The 15171-nt window shown below is 41.0% G+C and overlaps 1 protein-coding gene across 5 annotated transcripts in view; it reads left to right on the top strand.

Moving 5' to 3' along the window:
• Positions 1–15171, top strand: part of ARHGAP26 (Rho GTPase activating protein 26) — a 425071-nt gene that overhangs the window by 137442 nt on the left and 272458 nt on the right. For all 5 annotated transcript variants that reach the window (XM_058733064.1, XM_058733057.1, XM_058733045.1 and 2 more), the window contains exon 10: positions 5006–5100. In XM_058733064.1, coding sequence (XP_058589047.1) covers positions 5006–5100 — 95 coding nt within the window. The remainder of the gene's footprint in view (positions 1–5005; positions 5101–15171) is intronic.

Below are 15171 nucleotides of genomic sequence, written 5' to 3'. Positions count from 1 at the left end.
TTACTGCCTATGTTTTCTTCTAGAAATTTCATGGTTTCCTGTTCAACATTTAGGTCTTTAATTCATTTTGAGTTTCTTTTTGTGTATGGTGTAAGAAAGTGGTCCCGTTTCTTTTGCATGTAGCTGTCCAGTTCTCCCAGCACCATTTGTTGAAGAGACTGTGCTTTCCCCATTGTATATTCTTGCCTCCTTTGTTGTAGATTACTTGATCATATAGGTGTGGGTTTATTTCTGGCCTCTGTAAATCTTGTTCCATTGATCCGTAATGTCTCTTTTTGTGCCTGTACCATACTGTTTTGATTACTGCAGCTTTGTAGTATATCTTGAAATTGGAGATTGTGATAGCTCGAACTTTGTTCCTTTCTCTTAACATTGCTTTGCGGTAATTTTCTTAATTTTTTACATAATAGTTCCAGGAGGAATGGTACCCTAGACGGGAATTAAAGCAAGACGATTATTTTTAGCTTTAAGTTCTATTAGGAACTGCAACTAAGAAAGATTCTTGTGTTTCATATGCATACAGTAGTAAGTATGTCAAATGTGTTTGGAGGCTAGAAATTCTTGGATGGTTTTGTCCTGTGAAGCTGATGGATATCGCTCTTACCTGATACAAAGAGAGCTGCCAGTTGGTGGGTGTGAGTGTTGCGATTATCTGTTGCTGTGGAACAGATGACCAAAAAATTTAGCAACTCTTAAAACTACATGAGTCATTTTAGTATTTCTCACAGATTCTGTGGGTCAGGAATTGGGCTCAGGGTTTCTCAGGTGGTTTTAATCAGATGATTGGGGCTGGAACAGTGAGGGTTTGAAGCTGCTCAAGGCTGGTCGGCCATGGCTCTCTTCCTTTCTTCTGATCTCCTTCTTCCTCCCCTTCTCTGTTTCCCTCCTGCTCTGGATAGTCTCAGGGCCTGTCCATCTGGTCTCTCCGTGGGAGGTAGTTTGGGTTTCCTCACAGCTTGGTGGCCTCAGGGCAGCTCAAGGTGTCAAGAGGGAATATTCCAGCACGAAAGCGGAGACCTCATGTAGCCTCAGAAGTCATATAGCCTTCCTTTTGCTCTGTTGGTTGAAGCAGTCACAGAAGCCCCCACCAAGCCCACTCACTTTAACTGGGAGAGGATGCAGAGTCACACCCCGTGACGTGAGGCTCCTGTGGCAGAGAAACACTCTTGCAGCTGGCTCTGATCCTCACATGCCCTACAGTCACTGCTGTGGAGCTCTCTGCTGTGCTCCGGCCTTTGTCCTTTCCTCCCAGCTTGCTCACTGCAGCCTGAATGCATTTCCTCTTCCGGTGATCCATTTTTTTCTCTGGCTGCTCTCAATGTCTTCTGTTTTTTCCTTTTGGTGTTGGACATTTCATTATGATGGTCTTATGTGTGACTTTTTCCCCCATTCTGTTGTACTTGGGAATTTGGGGCCTTCTGTATTTGGGGATTGGTGTCTTTCAGTAACTTTGAGACATTCTTATCAATTATCACTTCGAATTTTGCCTCCTCCCCATATCTCCTTCTGGACATAACTCCTTTGGGAGATAGCTAAATATTTTTAAGAGAAGTATTTATATTTTTTGTCTGTTCGAATCTTCAGACTCCATTTAGCATAACTTCTCTGTTTTTGTAGTTGAAGTAATTTTTAAGCTGTTTCCAATATATTGATAAATGAGTCTTTGGTAATGAGCATGCCATCTCTGGTCCTCTGTGTGGTTCATTATGGTATCGTGTGTTGGGTGTGTGTGGGGGGGGGGCGGGGGGTGCTTTACAGAGACCAAGAGCACCCACCATCTTTGAAATCGGACTGCCAGGCTCAGTAACATTAGATGCATTTGTCAAGAGTGTTAGTTACTCTGCCAGGCTGCCTCCTTGCTGTCTACCACTTTGAATTTTTCTTCCTGGCTTTCTTTTACTTGCGCCACAATACAGGAATATATCAGCATCTCTTTTTCTTCCATGTATTATAGCAAAAAAACCCCCAAAGCCCTATTAATGTTTCCAGTCAGGGGTGGAGAACTCTCAGGAAAACAACATCGTTCAAATAGAGAAACATAAAGAAATGACAGAATCGGAAGTGATAGTAGGCACCACTCATTAGTTGTGCCCTAGTTTTCTTGCAATGGAAATAGAGTTAGACTCACTTCCTTGGATTGAGCCATGGTCCTTTTCGAATTCTGTCTTTCTAGAAGTGAGCTTCACTCAATTATTCTCTCTCAGTCTTTATTTTGGGGCCTTTTACCTTGTGCTTTCCTAAAGCTTAAAAGAAGAACTAACTCCCTTGTGTTTGGTCTTATCCCACTTGAAAGTGAATGCAGAGGCCAGTAATGGTAGATGTTTGGGACTCCTAAGTCTTTAGTGAGGTAATAGTAAACACTTCACTGGGTTGTTAAGAAGTTTATGTGAACTAGTACATACACTCTTGGAACAGATCTTGACACATGATGAGTTCTGTATTAGGGGGTTGATATTACAGTAATTATTTTTCCTAATCATTCCTTAAGTTTATTTTACATTTTTCTGAGTCCTTGTATTGTCCTGTATTATCCTGTTTGATCCAGTTTTCTCTTTCATAAAGGAGAAAATGGCGGTCTAGAAGAGAAAATGATTTATAAAGCCATACAAGTCCTGAGGTACAAAGCCAATACTCAGACCCTGATTCTGGAGTCTGCATCTCTTGAGTCAGAGTGGCTGCTGCTAATATTAGTAATAATCATAATCATAATCATAGAAAAAATATATATAAAACAGTAGCTTTCCATGATGTCACTCTATTTCCTCAGCTTTAGGGTAGAGGGAATATGAAGACTGGCTGTCTAGAGGTGATTGCATCTCCATTTGTACAGGAGAATCATGTGGCATCTTCCATATATGTGTTTGTACAAAGCTCTCTTAGGAGGGGGAGGTAGACTTAAAATGGATAATGTGGTGTTTGTTTTTGTTTTTTTCCTAACGGGCTTTTTTATTCCCCTTTCTTCACTTTGCTGTCCATTTTATTTGCGTTATTTTTCTTTAAAAGTACCTGCTTTTTTCTTAGTTTTAGGCCACTAGATGTTCCATCATCTTGGAGACCAGACCCTCTGTGTGGTGAAACAGAAGTCCCCTGTATCCTAGCCTCTGAGATGAGGCCACTCTCCGTGTGAGGTTTGGGGCGGCCCAGAGCTGACCTTGTCCATTCCCTTGCTTGAACCCCCTCATTATTTTTCCTGTGCTCTCAGGATAAGGACCACAATCTCATAATGTGGCTCTTGATTCCTTTATACTCTTTCTCATGCCACTTTGCCTCTCGCTCTGGGATTCAGCCATACTGCCTAGCTTTAAATTCCTCCCAGGCCCGTGGACCCTGACCACAGGCCTTTACATCTGTTGTTCTCTATTCCCAAAGTAGATAGTAGATGGAAGGCTTGTGACTTTCCATAAACTGTCTCTTGCTAGGTCTTCTGTGTTTTATGTGGTATTGTGATACTAGAGGGTAGTTAAGTTTTACCATATGCAGTCACATTTTCTATTTCAACAAACTAGACAAGTTTGCTAATTCTTCCCCTTGTTCAGAGAAAAAGATTGGCAAGGGCAAGAGGAACAGGAATACTAAATTCTTTATTTTATTTTATTTTATTTTATTTTATTTTATTTTATTTTATTTTATTTTATTTTATTTTATTTTATTTACTTTCAGAGAGAGAGAGAGAGAGAGAGAGAGAGAGCAGGCACAGGCCAGGGGAGGGGGAGAGGGAGAGGGAGAGAGAGAATCCCAAGCAGGCTCCGTACTATCAGTGCAGTGCCTGAAGCAGGGCTTGATCCCACGACTGTGAGATCAAGACCTGAGTTGATAACTAAGAACCAGATGCTTAACCGACAGAACCAACCAGGTGCCCCAAGGAACCTGAAATTCTTATGTGGAAGAAAGAAAAATCAGGGATAGAAACCCCTCTGTTTTTAGGCAATGAGAGAGCGCTATGCGATGAAACTGTTAGATTCCATTTGTAAAGTGAGAAACTACCCAGCGGTAAAAAGAAACAAACTCTTGGTTTGTACGACAGCATAACGTGAATCGCAGAAGAATTGTGCCAAGTCAAAGAAGTCCAAAATAAAAGGGCACATACTGTGTGATTCACTTTATATAAAATTATATAGGGCATGCAAACTAATTTGTATGATGGAAGGCAGATTCAGTAGTTGCCTGAGGTTAGATAGACTAGGTGGAGGGATAGAATTCAAAAACACAAGGAAACTTTTGGGGGTGATGGAAATGTTCATTAGCTTGATTGTGGTGTTGATTTTATGGATGTATACAGATGTTAAAACTCATAAATAGACACGTACAGTTGATTATACATTAGTTATACCTCTATAAAGCTGTTAAGACCCATTTATTGAGCACTTACTCTGTCCTTGGGCCGGTTTGTTCTCTGGGTACACAGGAATCAGTAAAAACTGATAGTCCCTGCTGTCAGGGAGCTTAGAGTCTAATGAGGAGGGAGACATGATTGGAGTCATTGCCCACATCAATGGACAATTGCAGCTATGATCAGTGCTGTGAGGGAGACCAAGTACATGGTGTATGTGAACATGTCTTGGGGATATTTGACCTGGTCCAGGAAGGCTTTCCTGAAAAAATGATGACTGACTCAAGACCATAGAAACTCAGAGTCAGGAGGAGGCCTGCAGGCCATCTTGTGTAACCCTTTTCAAACCTGTAAATTAACTCAGCCTCAAATATTATCAGCAAGAGTTTATCCAGCAGGGGTTGATGCTGTACCATCATGATGTGCTAAAAGTGAACTAAAACTAGAGATATTTCATGTTAAGTATAACATGGTTTACAGGTTTTAGATGCATGAGGCTGTTAGCTGAGGGAGAGTTTTGGATCAATATTCCACCTTCCTATGGTCGTGAACACTCAGGCTTGAGAAGATGGAGTGATTGCTCTCGTTGGTGTGATGTACTTGTGGTACGCTGCAGAGGCACAGAGCATAGCCCATGTCCAGGCCTCATCGTGATAGTCTGTGTGCTCCCAACAGGGAGAAGATGAATCTGTCATCCTGAAATCCTGCACACGGCGGAAAACAGACTCTATCGAGAAGAGGTTTTGCTTTGACGTAGAAGCAGTAGACAGGTGAGTAGCTGTCACATTTTGCTCAGGAACAAAAACTACTGAATTTGGATTTTTTACTTTTTCCATTCAGTCAGAGCTTTTCTGTCCTCCAGTCCCACCCTCCCCCTCCTTCTCCACCCTGCTGCAATTTGGAGCAGACCTCAGGCCACTTGCTGGTCTGCAAGGATCAGTATAGCTTTTCCCACTTGTAGGTACAGTGCTGAGCCTCCGGTTTGGTTTGCTTTAACATTAGGGGTTTCCTGAGAAGGAATGGTGTTATTTCTTAAGAGGTTGAGTAGGTGTTTAAAGAAAACTGTTTAGCATGACTATGTGAGCTATTTAAGATTTTACTTTAAAACATATTTACTTTTTTTAATTTAAAAAATGGTTCAAAAGGAATTGGGTGAGGTGAAGGGTGGAACAGGTTGTACTCAGCTAAAAAAAAAAAAACAAAACAGCTTTCAGCTGTAGCATTTCACCAACCACTGTGTGTATGTGCCTGGGAAAGATAGCAAACCCCTTGTGAAATCACTTTTTGCAGAGGGAGCTGTGCATTGTATTCCTCAATATATATGGAGTCTCATTAAGTTGTACCATTTCATGGTGTTAAGCTAGTTTGACAACATTCCAATTCTTTGAAACACTTTACTTGGCAACAGGTTAATTCTTTGAGTGAAAGCCACGTGCTAAGCTTTTTTGTGCTATCTGTTCAAGATCAGCAGTGCCAGCATTGAAGATCCCTGAATCTCAGCATGAGTCTCCTCTAATGCCATTTACTTTCTCCCCTTTATTTAAACACACCCACCCATCCACGCCCCCCCCCCCCCCCCCCCCCCCAAACACATACACCATCTTGTCAGGCCAGTACTTCTGCCCTTTCTGGAACGTTTATCTCTGGCCACTCTTTACTGATCCTATAAGATGCAGAGACTGAGTACCTTGTGGGGTGTTGGCAGTTGGGAATGCCTTCTTGTGGCATGATGTCTCCCTGTGCTGTGACTGCTTGGAGGTTGTTAGAGCTCCCATGGAGGGAACATGTCCTTTTAGCTTTAATCACAAGATCATGGAAACTCACCTCATCTCTTCAGCACTTAGTCATGACACATGGGCTTGGGCTCTCACGTTAGGCAACTGGGGTCTAAATTTGGACTTGGCTGCTTCATAGCCATGTGACTTTCAGCTAACTACTTAATCTCTCAGGGCCGTGATTTCCTTACCTGGAAAATGAAGATGGTAATAGTACCTAGTTCCTAGAATTGTAAGGATTCGTGGAGATAATGCTCGGAAAATGCTTGGCAGGCTGGCAAATAATAAATGCTCAGCAAATTGTTATTTGTTAATTAGTTTGTCCCACGTGTTCACCAGACTTGATTATTTTGTAAGGTTAGACTCTAAATGCTGAGAAATAAACAAATTATGTTTGTTTCATGTTAGGTTCATGCTTCATGTTACGAAGAAAAGAGAGTATCCCCAGTACTGGATACCCCAGTATCCCTGTGTTTGGGGATGTGGGTGGGGAGGGTTGCATGGGGATATAGGTTGAACTAGGGTAGCAAAGGGGAATTGCAAAATGTCTACCTCACACCAAAACTGGTGATTCTTGGTTTTAAACAAATCCTAACTCAGGATGCTTTAAGCGCGTGTGTGCTCTCTATTCTTAGCGTGGAATCTAAGGGAATTCCTATTGTTGGCCTCTGTGACAGAGGTGGAGAAGATATGTGTGTTTAGAAGCAGAGTTAGTTGTTTGCCTTGCCAACTGTTGTTTCTAGAGACTGCATCTCTTCGCATGGTTATTTGGAAACGGGTGTGCCTCCCACAGTGGCTGTCCCTTAGAGTGAAAATCAGCTCAGAGATGATTTCCGAAGCTTCATGCTTTCCTGTTTTCTGCCTCAGAAGTCTTCACAGAAGTTTTGGCGAGTTGCTCTTTAGGCAATTAAAACTCAGCGTGGTGCCTCCGTCTCATTTCCACCTTTCAAACGCTTCCTACCATCTTTCCCCTTTATTATCCCCTTAAAAGCTTTGCATGTCCCAGTTAAAAGCTGAGAGCAAATGTGTCACATTGAAGATACTGAGTGGGTTTGGGAAGTGGATTTATCTTAAGCTGCTGTCTCTGGTTCCCTTAGGATGACATGGAATGGTTTCGTTTGTAGTTCAGAAAGAGGCTGCTAAATCTCCTTTTAGTAAGCAGGAGGTGAGTGGATAGTTCTGTTGTATTGTTTAAATTTAACACTTTCTGTATATTATGGTGTCGGGACACCTTAAAAACCTTCCTGACTGGGGATAGACTTTCCCTTCCAGAGCTAGCCAACTCTTAGAGATAGCAAAGGGCGCAGCCTGGAGCATGCCATTGACATGAAAATGAACCAGCCCACAGCCATGCCTCTTCCCTTAATCCCCAGGAGGCAATATTTCTCTGCTTTAATCATCTGAGTTCCAGGTACCAGGCAAGGAAGGATATTCCTCTAGCTTAGACCCCCCTGAAGTTATTCCTACTCGTCAGCAAGCTGTTGCCCCCTTCCCTGCTTTGCCTTTCCCTTGGCAACTCCAGTAACAGCCACTACCTGGGTGTGGCCACCTGACAGTCACCTAAAATAACACAGAACATGTATGAAACACCTTGTATGTGTTCTATATAGGTCACCATCTTTGATCCCAAAGATTAGGTTATAGTTTTGCAGCGTTTTCCTTACCTATCCTGTTGTGACTCCAGTGTCAATCTGCATTTTCCTTAACCCATCCAGAAAGGGACTAAGGAGAGAAGGAAAAGCATTTGCATGGATTTCTTACCTGCATTCCTGGCAACTCTGCCCATTGTTCTGTCTTCTGGAAGATTCTTACACCTTAGTTTTTCCCCAGTGCACTTTAGCCAGGAGATGATTCCACTGTCTTTCCAATCTGTGTCTTCCACAGATTTTCACCTGTACCTGAATGGCTAGAGAGATAGAGGGGTAAAATGCAAGTTTAGCACTTAGGAAATGTGGAAGGAAAAGAGGAGATGGTTGTATTTATAAACGTTTATGTACTGGCAATTAAGGTTTTACTCTACTAAGATACACATAAATGCTGAAGTAGTAGTTTTTGACCTAGAATGTACGATGTGTTGGGTTTTTAGGGTCAAATACTTCTATCTTTTAGGCTTAGTGCTGATAGTTCATGTTATTTTATAACAGAGGCTATAGCCTTGAGGAAGTGATATTCTAGGAGGTCAGCATCTTTGAGTTATGTCAGCATGTCTTACTGTGTGGTGAGAACCACCTGTGCCCAGCATCCTTGGGGGTGCTTGTTAGAACTATAGCTTTTTGTAATCATCAAAACAGTATGGTACTGGCACAAAAACAGACACTCAGATAAATGGAACAGAATGGAGAAGCCAGAAATGGACTCCACAAACATATGGCCAACTAATCTTTGACAAAGCAGGAAAGAATATCCAGTGGAACAAAGACAGTCTCTTCAGCAAGTGGTGCTGGGAAAACTGGACAGCGACATGGAGAAGAATGAACCTGGACCACTTTCTTACACCATACACAAAAATAAACTCAAAATGGATGAAGGACCTCATCATAAGACAGGAAGCCATCAAAATCCTCGAGGAGAAAACAGGCAACAACCTCTTTGACCTCGGCCACAGTAACTTCTTACTCACCACGTCTCCAGGGGCAAGGGAAACCAAAGCAAAAATGAACTTTTGAGACCTCATCAAGATAGAAAGCTTCTGTATGGCAAAGGAAACAATCAGCAAAACTAAAAGGCAACTGACAGAATGGGAGAAGATAATTGCAAATGACAAATCAGGTAAAGGGTTAGTATCCAAAATCCATAAAGAACTTATCAAACTCAACACCCAAAAAACAAATAATCCAGTAAAGAAATGGGCAAAAAACATAAATAGTTGCTTTTCCAAAGAAGACATCCAGGTGGCTAAAAGACACTTGAAAAAATGCTCAACATCACTCATCATCAGGGAAATACAAATCAAAACCACACTGAGATACCACCTCACACCTGTCAGAATGGCTAAAATTAACAACTCAGGAAACCTCAGATGCTGGCTAGGATGCAGAGAAAGAGGATCTCTTTTGCACTGCTGGTGGGAATGCAAACTGGTACAGCCACTCTGGAAAACAGTATGGAGGTTCCTCAAAAAATTAAAAATAGAACTGTCCTATGACTCAGCAATTGCATTACTTGGTATTTATCTAAAGGATACAGGTGTGCTATTTCGAAGGGCACATGCATCCCAATGTTTATAGCAGTGCTATTGATAACATCCAACGTATGGAAAGAGCCCAAATGTCCATCAACAGATGAATGGATAAAGAAGATGTGGTGTGTATATATATACCATTTGTATATATGTACCATATGTATATATATACAAGCAAAATTAGAGAATGACTTCACTTGTGGAATTTAAGATACAGAACAGATGAACATAAGGGAAGGGAAGCAAAAATAATATAAAAACAAGGAGGTGGACAAAACATAAGAGACTCTTAAATACGGAGAACAGAGGGTTACTGGAGGGGTTGTGGGTGGGGGCATGGGCTAAATGGGCAAGGGGCATTAAGGAGGACACTTGTTGGGATGAGCACTGGGTGTTACACATAGGGGATGAATCACTGGATTCTACTCCTGAAATCATTATTGCACTATATGCTAACTAACTGGCATGTAAATTTAAAAAAACCAACCAACCAAACAAACAAACAAAAAAACACTACACCTTCTAGGCCTCTGCCCCAGATCTACATAGTCTGACTCTATGGGAGAGGGACTCTGAAATCCACTTTTGGAACAAGCTCTTCATTTGTCCTTTATTTTTACTCATAATTGGTACATTAAACACCATGCATATCACAGTACAGTTTTTTCACAGTGTATAAAAATGGTTCCTTATTAGAAATACTGTAACAAGGAACAATAGTGAAACAAAACAGAAAACTAGAAAATTCAAGCTCCTTTACCGAGGAGCTTTATTCTTACCCCTAGAGAGGAGAATATAGCTAGATGACCAGGAAAAAAGCAACCACAACAACCACAGTAAAACTCACTTTTTAAGTTCAAGATGGAGGAGGGGTGAGGGAACTAGCAGTAAGAGAACATTTTCTGGAAGTTGAACGCCATTCATACATGTCTCCTGTAATCCTCACGATAGTCCAAGGAGGACTGTGCTCCATTAATCCCTGTTACTGATGGGAAATCTGCGGTTTAGAGGTGTGAGTCTTCACCAAGGCTCAGGAGGGATTTGAACTGATGTGTATTTGAGCTCACTGCAGGGCACCTTGCCTCAAAACTGAGGGTATTTTAGAAATGCTTTCCAGTGATAAGCCCAGTGCTGTCAGTACTTGGGTTTCAGAGACCTTGCTGTGTGTTCAACTTCCTGGCTGTGCAATCTGAGAAGTGCTTTCTCACTGTAATCACTTGCACGTGGCATCATAAACAAATGGATGAACTCAACTTGCAAATTAGCTTCTGTTCTTATACTTACTACCTTGTGACCTTCAGAAAATCCTCACATGGCTAATACTTTAAATAGGCAGTGCAGATAGCACAGGCTGGACACATGCACACAGGTGTTCCATGAGTGCTATGTTTTTTTTTGGTATACCTCTTCTCCCTTTTAAGATGACATTCATTTCTCTTTATTGCGGGAGACTAACATGAGTAAGAAATCATAGTGACAATGCCATTTATCGATTAATTTCATTGGATCATCATACAATGCAGTCAGTTTGCTCGTCCTCAAATTCTGATGAAAAGGGGTTAGTCTCTGACATTTGTCTTAAAGGAAGCTGTATTGTGACTCTGACTCATGAATAAGCTTGAAATCAAATTAACTGTTAATTCAGAGCTATAGGATTTAGAACTATAGTTCTTGAACTGTATGTTAGAGGTTGTCTGTAAACCAAATACATTTCAGAAATCTGCTTTTAATTCTTTTATCTAATTGTTTTTCCTTTGGTATTTCAACTAGGCCTATAGTCTCTTCTCAGTATCTTAGAACCTTCTATATTGACTTCATATGGTTACATAATTCTACATAATTACATCTTATCTATCCCTTATTCTCTAGTGCCTGCCTCTGATGCCGTTTTTCAGAACTAGTTTTCAGACCCAAGAGTTTGTTGAGGACCCTTGACTATTCTGAGTAAATATTTCACAGGCTGATACTAGTTTCTCATGTCTTTGGCTTTCCTTTGTAAGGGTTTTATTGTTACCAACACTGAGAAGTTACTGTTAGTACAAATTCTTGAGTCTTTCTTCAGTTATGAAGTGAAAACCTGCTTAGATCAAGATATTATGTCTGTTAAATCAATGTGATACTGCTTTGATTTTTCCCTTCTGGTGGTGTTTTAAAGTTGAATTTCAGGACTCATTAAGACTGTAATAGGACTTTAAATGAGTGTGTAGCACTTGGAGTAGTTGTAGGCTATTGCCACAACATGGTACAAAGAGGAGTATTTTCTTTCTTAGAAGATAGTTACTATGAGTTGAATCGTGTACTTCCCAATTCACATGTGGAAGTTCTAATTCCCGGTATCTAAAAATTAAAATTATTTGGAAATACGGTCTTTACAGGGGTAATCAAATTAAAGTGAGGTCATTAGGGTGGGCCCTAATCCCCTATGACTGATGTCCTTATAAAAAGGAGTAATTTGGACAGTGAGACAGATAGGCACACAGGGAGAAAACCATGCAAACATGAAGGCAGAGATAGGGGCGATGTGTCTTCAAGGCAAGGAATGGCAAAGGTTGGCCAGGAAACACCGGAAGCTAGTAGAGAGGCATGGAGAAGATTCTCCTTCACATACCTCGGAAGGAACCCGCTAACTACTTGGTCTTGAACTTGACAGCCTCTAAACTTATGAGAGGCTGGATTTCTTGTTGGGGTGTAACCCAATTTGTGGTACTTTGTTACAGCAGTCCGAGCAAATGAACACAGTATTGAATAGGGAGGACCTCCCTCAATCAAGCAGCAGCAGCAGCAATATCCCTGACAGTCTTTTAGATGGATGACCCAACACGCACCTGTTGAATAATCCGACTGGCAAGGAGCCTAACTTCACAAACAGCATATTGACATAAATTATCTTCCTTGTTTTGGCTATTCTTGAAGGTAGCCTAAGCTTTTGTGAGCTTTACAAAAATCATTCTTTCTTATATCACAATAAAGAAGCCCTGTTTGGTTTACCTTGCCATAGCACCGAGTACTTGAAGGTTTATATTTTATATTGCTTGATCGAACAAAGACTAGATTTATCACTTTTTCCCCTTAAATTGTGTCAGCTCTTTTTGAGGGAGTTCAGTGTAAAGTCCCTGGGTAGAAACGGGATTCCATCTAAAAGTAGCTGTTACTAATACTTGCCAATCGACGCCTCACTTTAGTCACTTTGAATAATTGACTCCATCATGCAGCATCCTATTGCAGTTAATAAGCAAAAGTAGAGAAAATATTTGTTCAAACTAAAGGATCATGGTGGCAGTCTTCTCCCAGCATCCCTGGATTTGTTTATTTTTAAGAAATTTCTCACAGATGTGACACATGGATATTTTCTCCCATATGTTTTCCAGGAGGAGCCACTAAACCATATGGAAAATAATAGAAACAAAAGTCTTCATTGTGATGTACTCAATCAGTGTAGTCTCTTGAGGGGCATTGTTTATACTTGGGGAAAGGAAACAATTAGAATGCTTTATTTTTTCCAGGACTAGCTGACTCCAACAGGAGTTAATATGTTTGAAAACATTATGTAGGGTACTAAGTGCCCCATTCCCGCTATTGACACGGGGGCCAAGACGAGCTTAGTCCTTGCCTTCACAGAGCTTACCTTTGATTGTAGAATGGGCACACACAAACACACACACATACACACTTACTCACGCAAGTACAGGTATGAACTGGGGTGTCGAGTGTTCCAACAAACTTGGAGGACCAGAAAGCTGTAGAAAAATGTAACAAACACAGGGACTTAATCCCTCTGTTCTTACAGAGATTGATGGCATGACTAGAATATTCTGAATCCATTCCTTATCTCCTTCCCTCCTTCCCTCCCTCCCTCCCTCCCTCCCTCATTTATTAAGCACTACTGTATGCTGGAGAATTTACTGACTGTGAAGTTAGAAAGTTTACTGAGGCACTCTGAATCTAATGGACTTTCCTTTTTAAAAGCCATCACCTGATTTTTCTTCCAAACCAAACCTGAAGCCCTCCTTTTGCAAGCTTTCACAAATAAGGTGAAGAAAGACCTCTTTTCTCTGTCCAGTACCAACCTGGCATGCCATACCCATTATCAACTCTCCCGTCTTCCCACTGTATGTACTAGGTATTTGAACAGTGTATGAGCTTTTCATGGTAATGCTTGGATGGTTGTTTAATTAGGTAAGTTCTATATACCTCTTTTCAAGTCTCAATTTGAGTGTCTGTAATTTCCTTACTGCGTCATTTCATACAGCTCTAATACAGTACTATGTGCTTGTGGTTGTTTATTTTGTTTCTTAAGGAAAATGCAATTTTTGAGCTAGATCATTTTGTTCTTTGGGACTTTGGTGAACTATTGTGTGTGAGACTACAGGAGCTTAATCACGTTAGTTGCTATTTAAATTAAAACGTGAGCACGTACTTACATAATGTGCTTTTAATATAGGTAGGATGAAACAAATTCCATGAAAATAAAAGGTTGGTTAAAGTAAGAATAGTGGAGGCTTAGAAGATTTATGGAAGGTCTGAAAAATCTACCCACGCCCTCTAATCAGTTACCACCCTTATTTCAAGGATGTTTTTATGACAGGGTGCACGATGCAGGTAAAAGATGCATGGAGCCTTCACTTTCAATTTAGGGCCTCCCCCTTAACTAGCTCTGTGACTGCACGAGGTCTTGGGCTACATCTTAAGATGGGGTGAGTCATACTTCCCTTGAAGGCTTCTTGTGAAGATGGAATGCAATGATACTCCTTCCTGATGCTGTCCTGTGTCAGAGAAAGTTGTGCTTTTGGATTTTTTTTCTCTCCCCCCAAACCTGGGAATTAATTGTTCTTAGGTTGAACCTTTACTTTGGAGGATGTTTATTGGAGCTTGTTTTTTCCATTTTGATGTTGTTTCTTTTCTTACAGTGTCATGATTTTTCAAGTCCTCTATAAAGTAAGAGTGAATGCAGATGCGTTCAATGTATATGTGCAAAGGGGCTGGTGGGGGAAGATTCCTTTTACAAATTATGTATGTGTTAACCTGTTACTTCTATATATTTCCTATAAAAGATAAACCGTTTTTATGCCTTTCCCTACAGTTTCTTATCTCAAAAGGGAACTATCCTAAGGTTAAATAGTACTTTTGCTTCTAATTTCGTATGTGTCATGTGTGCCTGAACTCGTTTGCATGTCTTGGTGAGGTTGCATGAATAAGATGGTGCGTGTTTTCCTAAAAGGATCATATTATGTAACAGACTTGCTACAGTGTTAAGCCTCTAGATGGCAGTTTTGTATATTTATTAGTAACTATTAAGAAGGTCCATTTGAAAATTAGCTGTCCTATATACATCGACAATTAGGAGTCAGCGGTGTGTGTGTGTGTGTGTGTGTGTGTGTGTGTGTGCGCGTGCTATAGAAGAAATGATGTGACTTACTCCTTAAAGGAGAGGTTTTCTAAATGACTCATTCTTTGGAAATCCTTCCTCCCACCCTTTTGTGATGGATCATTTCATACCCGCTTCCCTGCAAAAGCAGGCATGCTCAGTCCAACCTCTGTTAAAACATTACATTTTACCTTGCTTTCTAAATGAAAAATGTCAGGCCCTTTGCTTCAGGGACGGCTTATTTGAGGATGATGAAGAAAACAGATTGGTGATTTGGGCTGTCTGTCCGGTGTTTGCTGAGCCCCAGGCAGATCCGCTTTCCCTTCTTGGTGCAGTGCGCCTTTATCTTTTCCAACAGATGAACCTCTTTTTCCTGGTTTCAGATTTCCCCTCCCCTCCCCTCCCCTCCTCATCCCTTGTTTGAAATAATATTTGATTTTTGCCTTCCTGGTGGTTGGATTAGAGTGCTGGTCTCAGTACCACTGACATTTCAGAGAGGAAATGGCTTTTCCTTCCTCAG

This window comes from Neofelis nebulosa, chromosome 1, assembly GCF_028018385.1.
Source record: "Neofelis nebulosa isolate mNeoNeb1 chromosome 1, mNeoNeb1.pri, whole genome shotgun sequence".
In the NCBI taxonomy this organism is placed as follows: Eukaryota; Metazoa; Chordata; class Mammalia; order Carnivora; family Felidae; genus Neofelis; species Neofelis nebulosa.
This window is presented reverse-complemented; position numbering and strand designations above follow the sequence as displayed.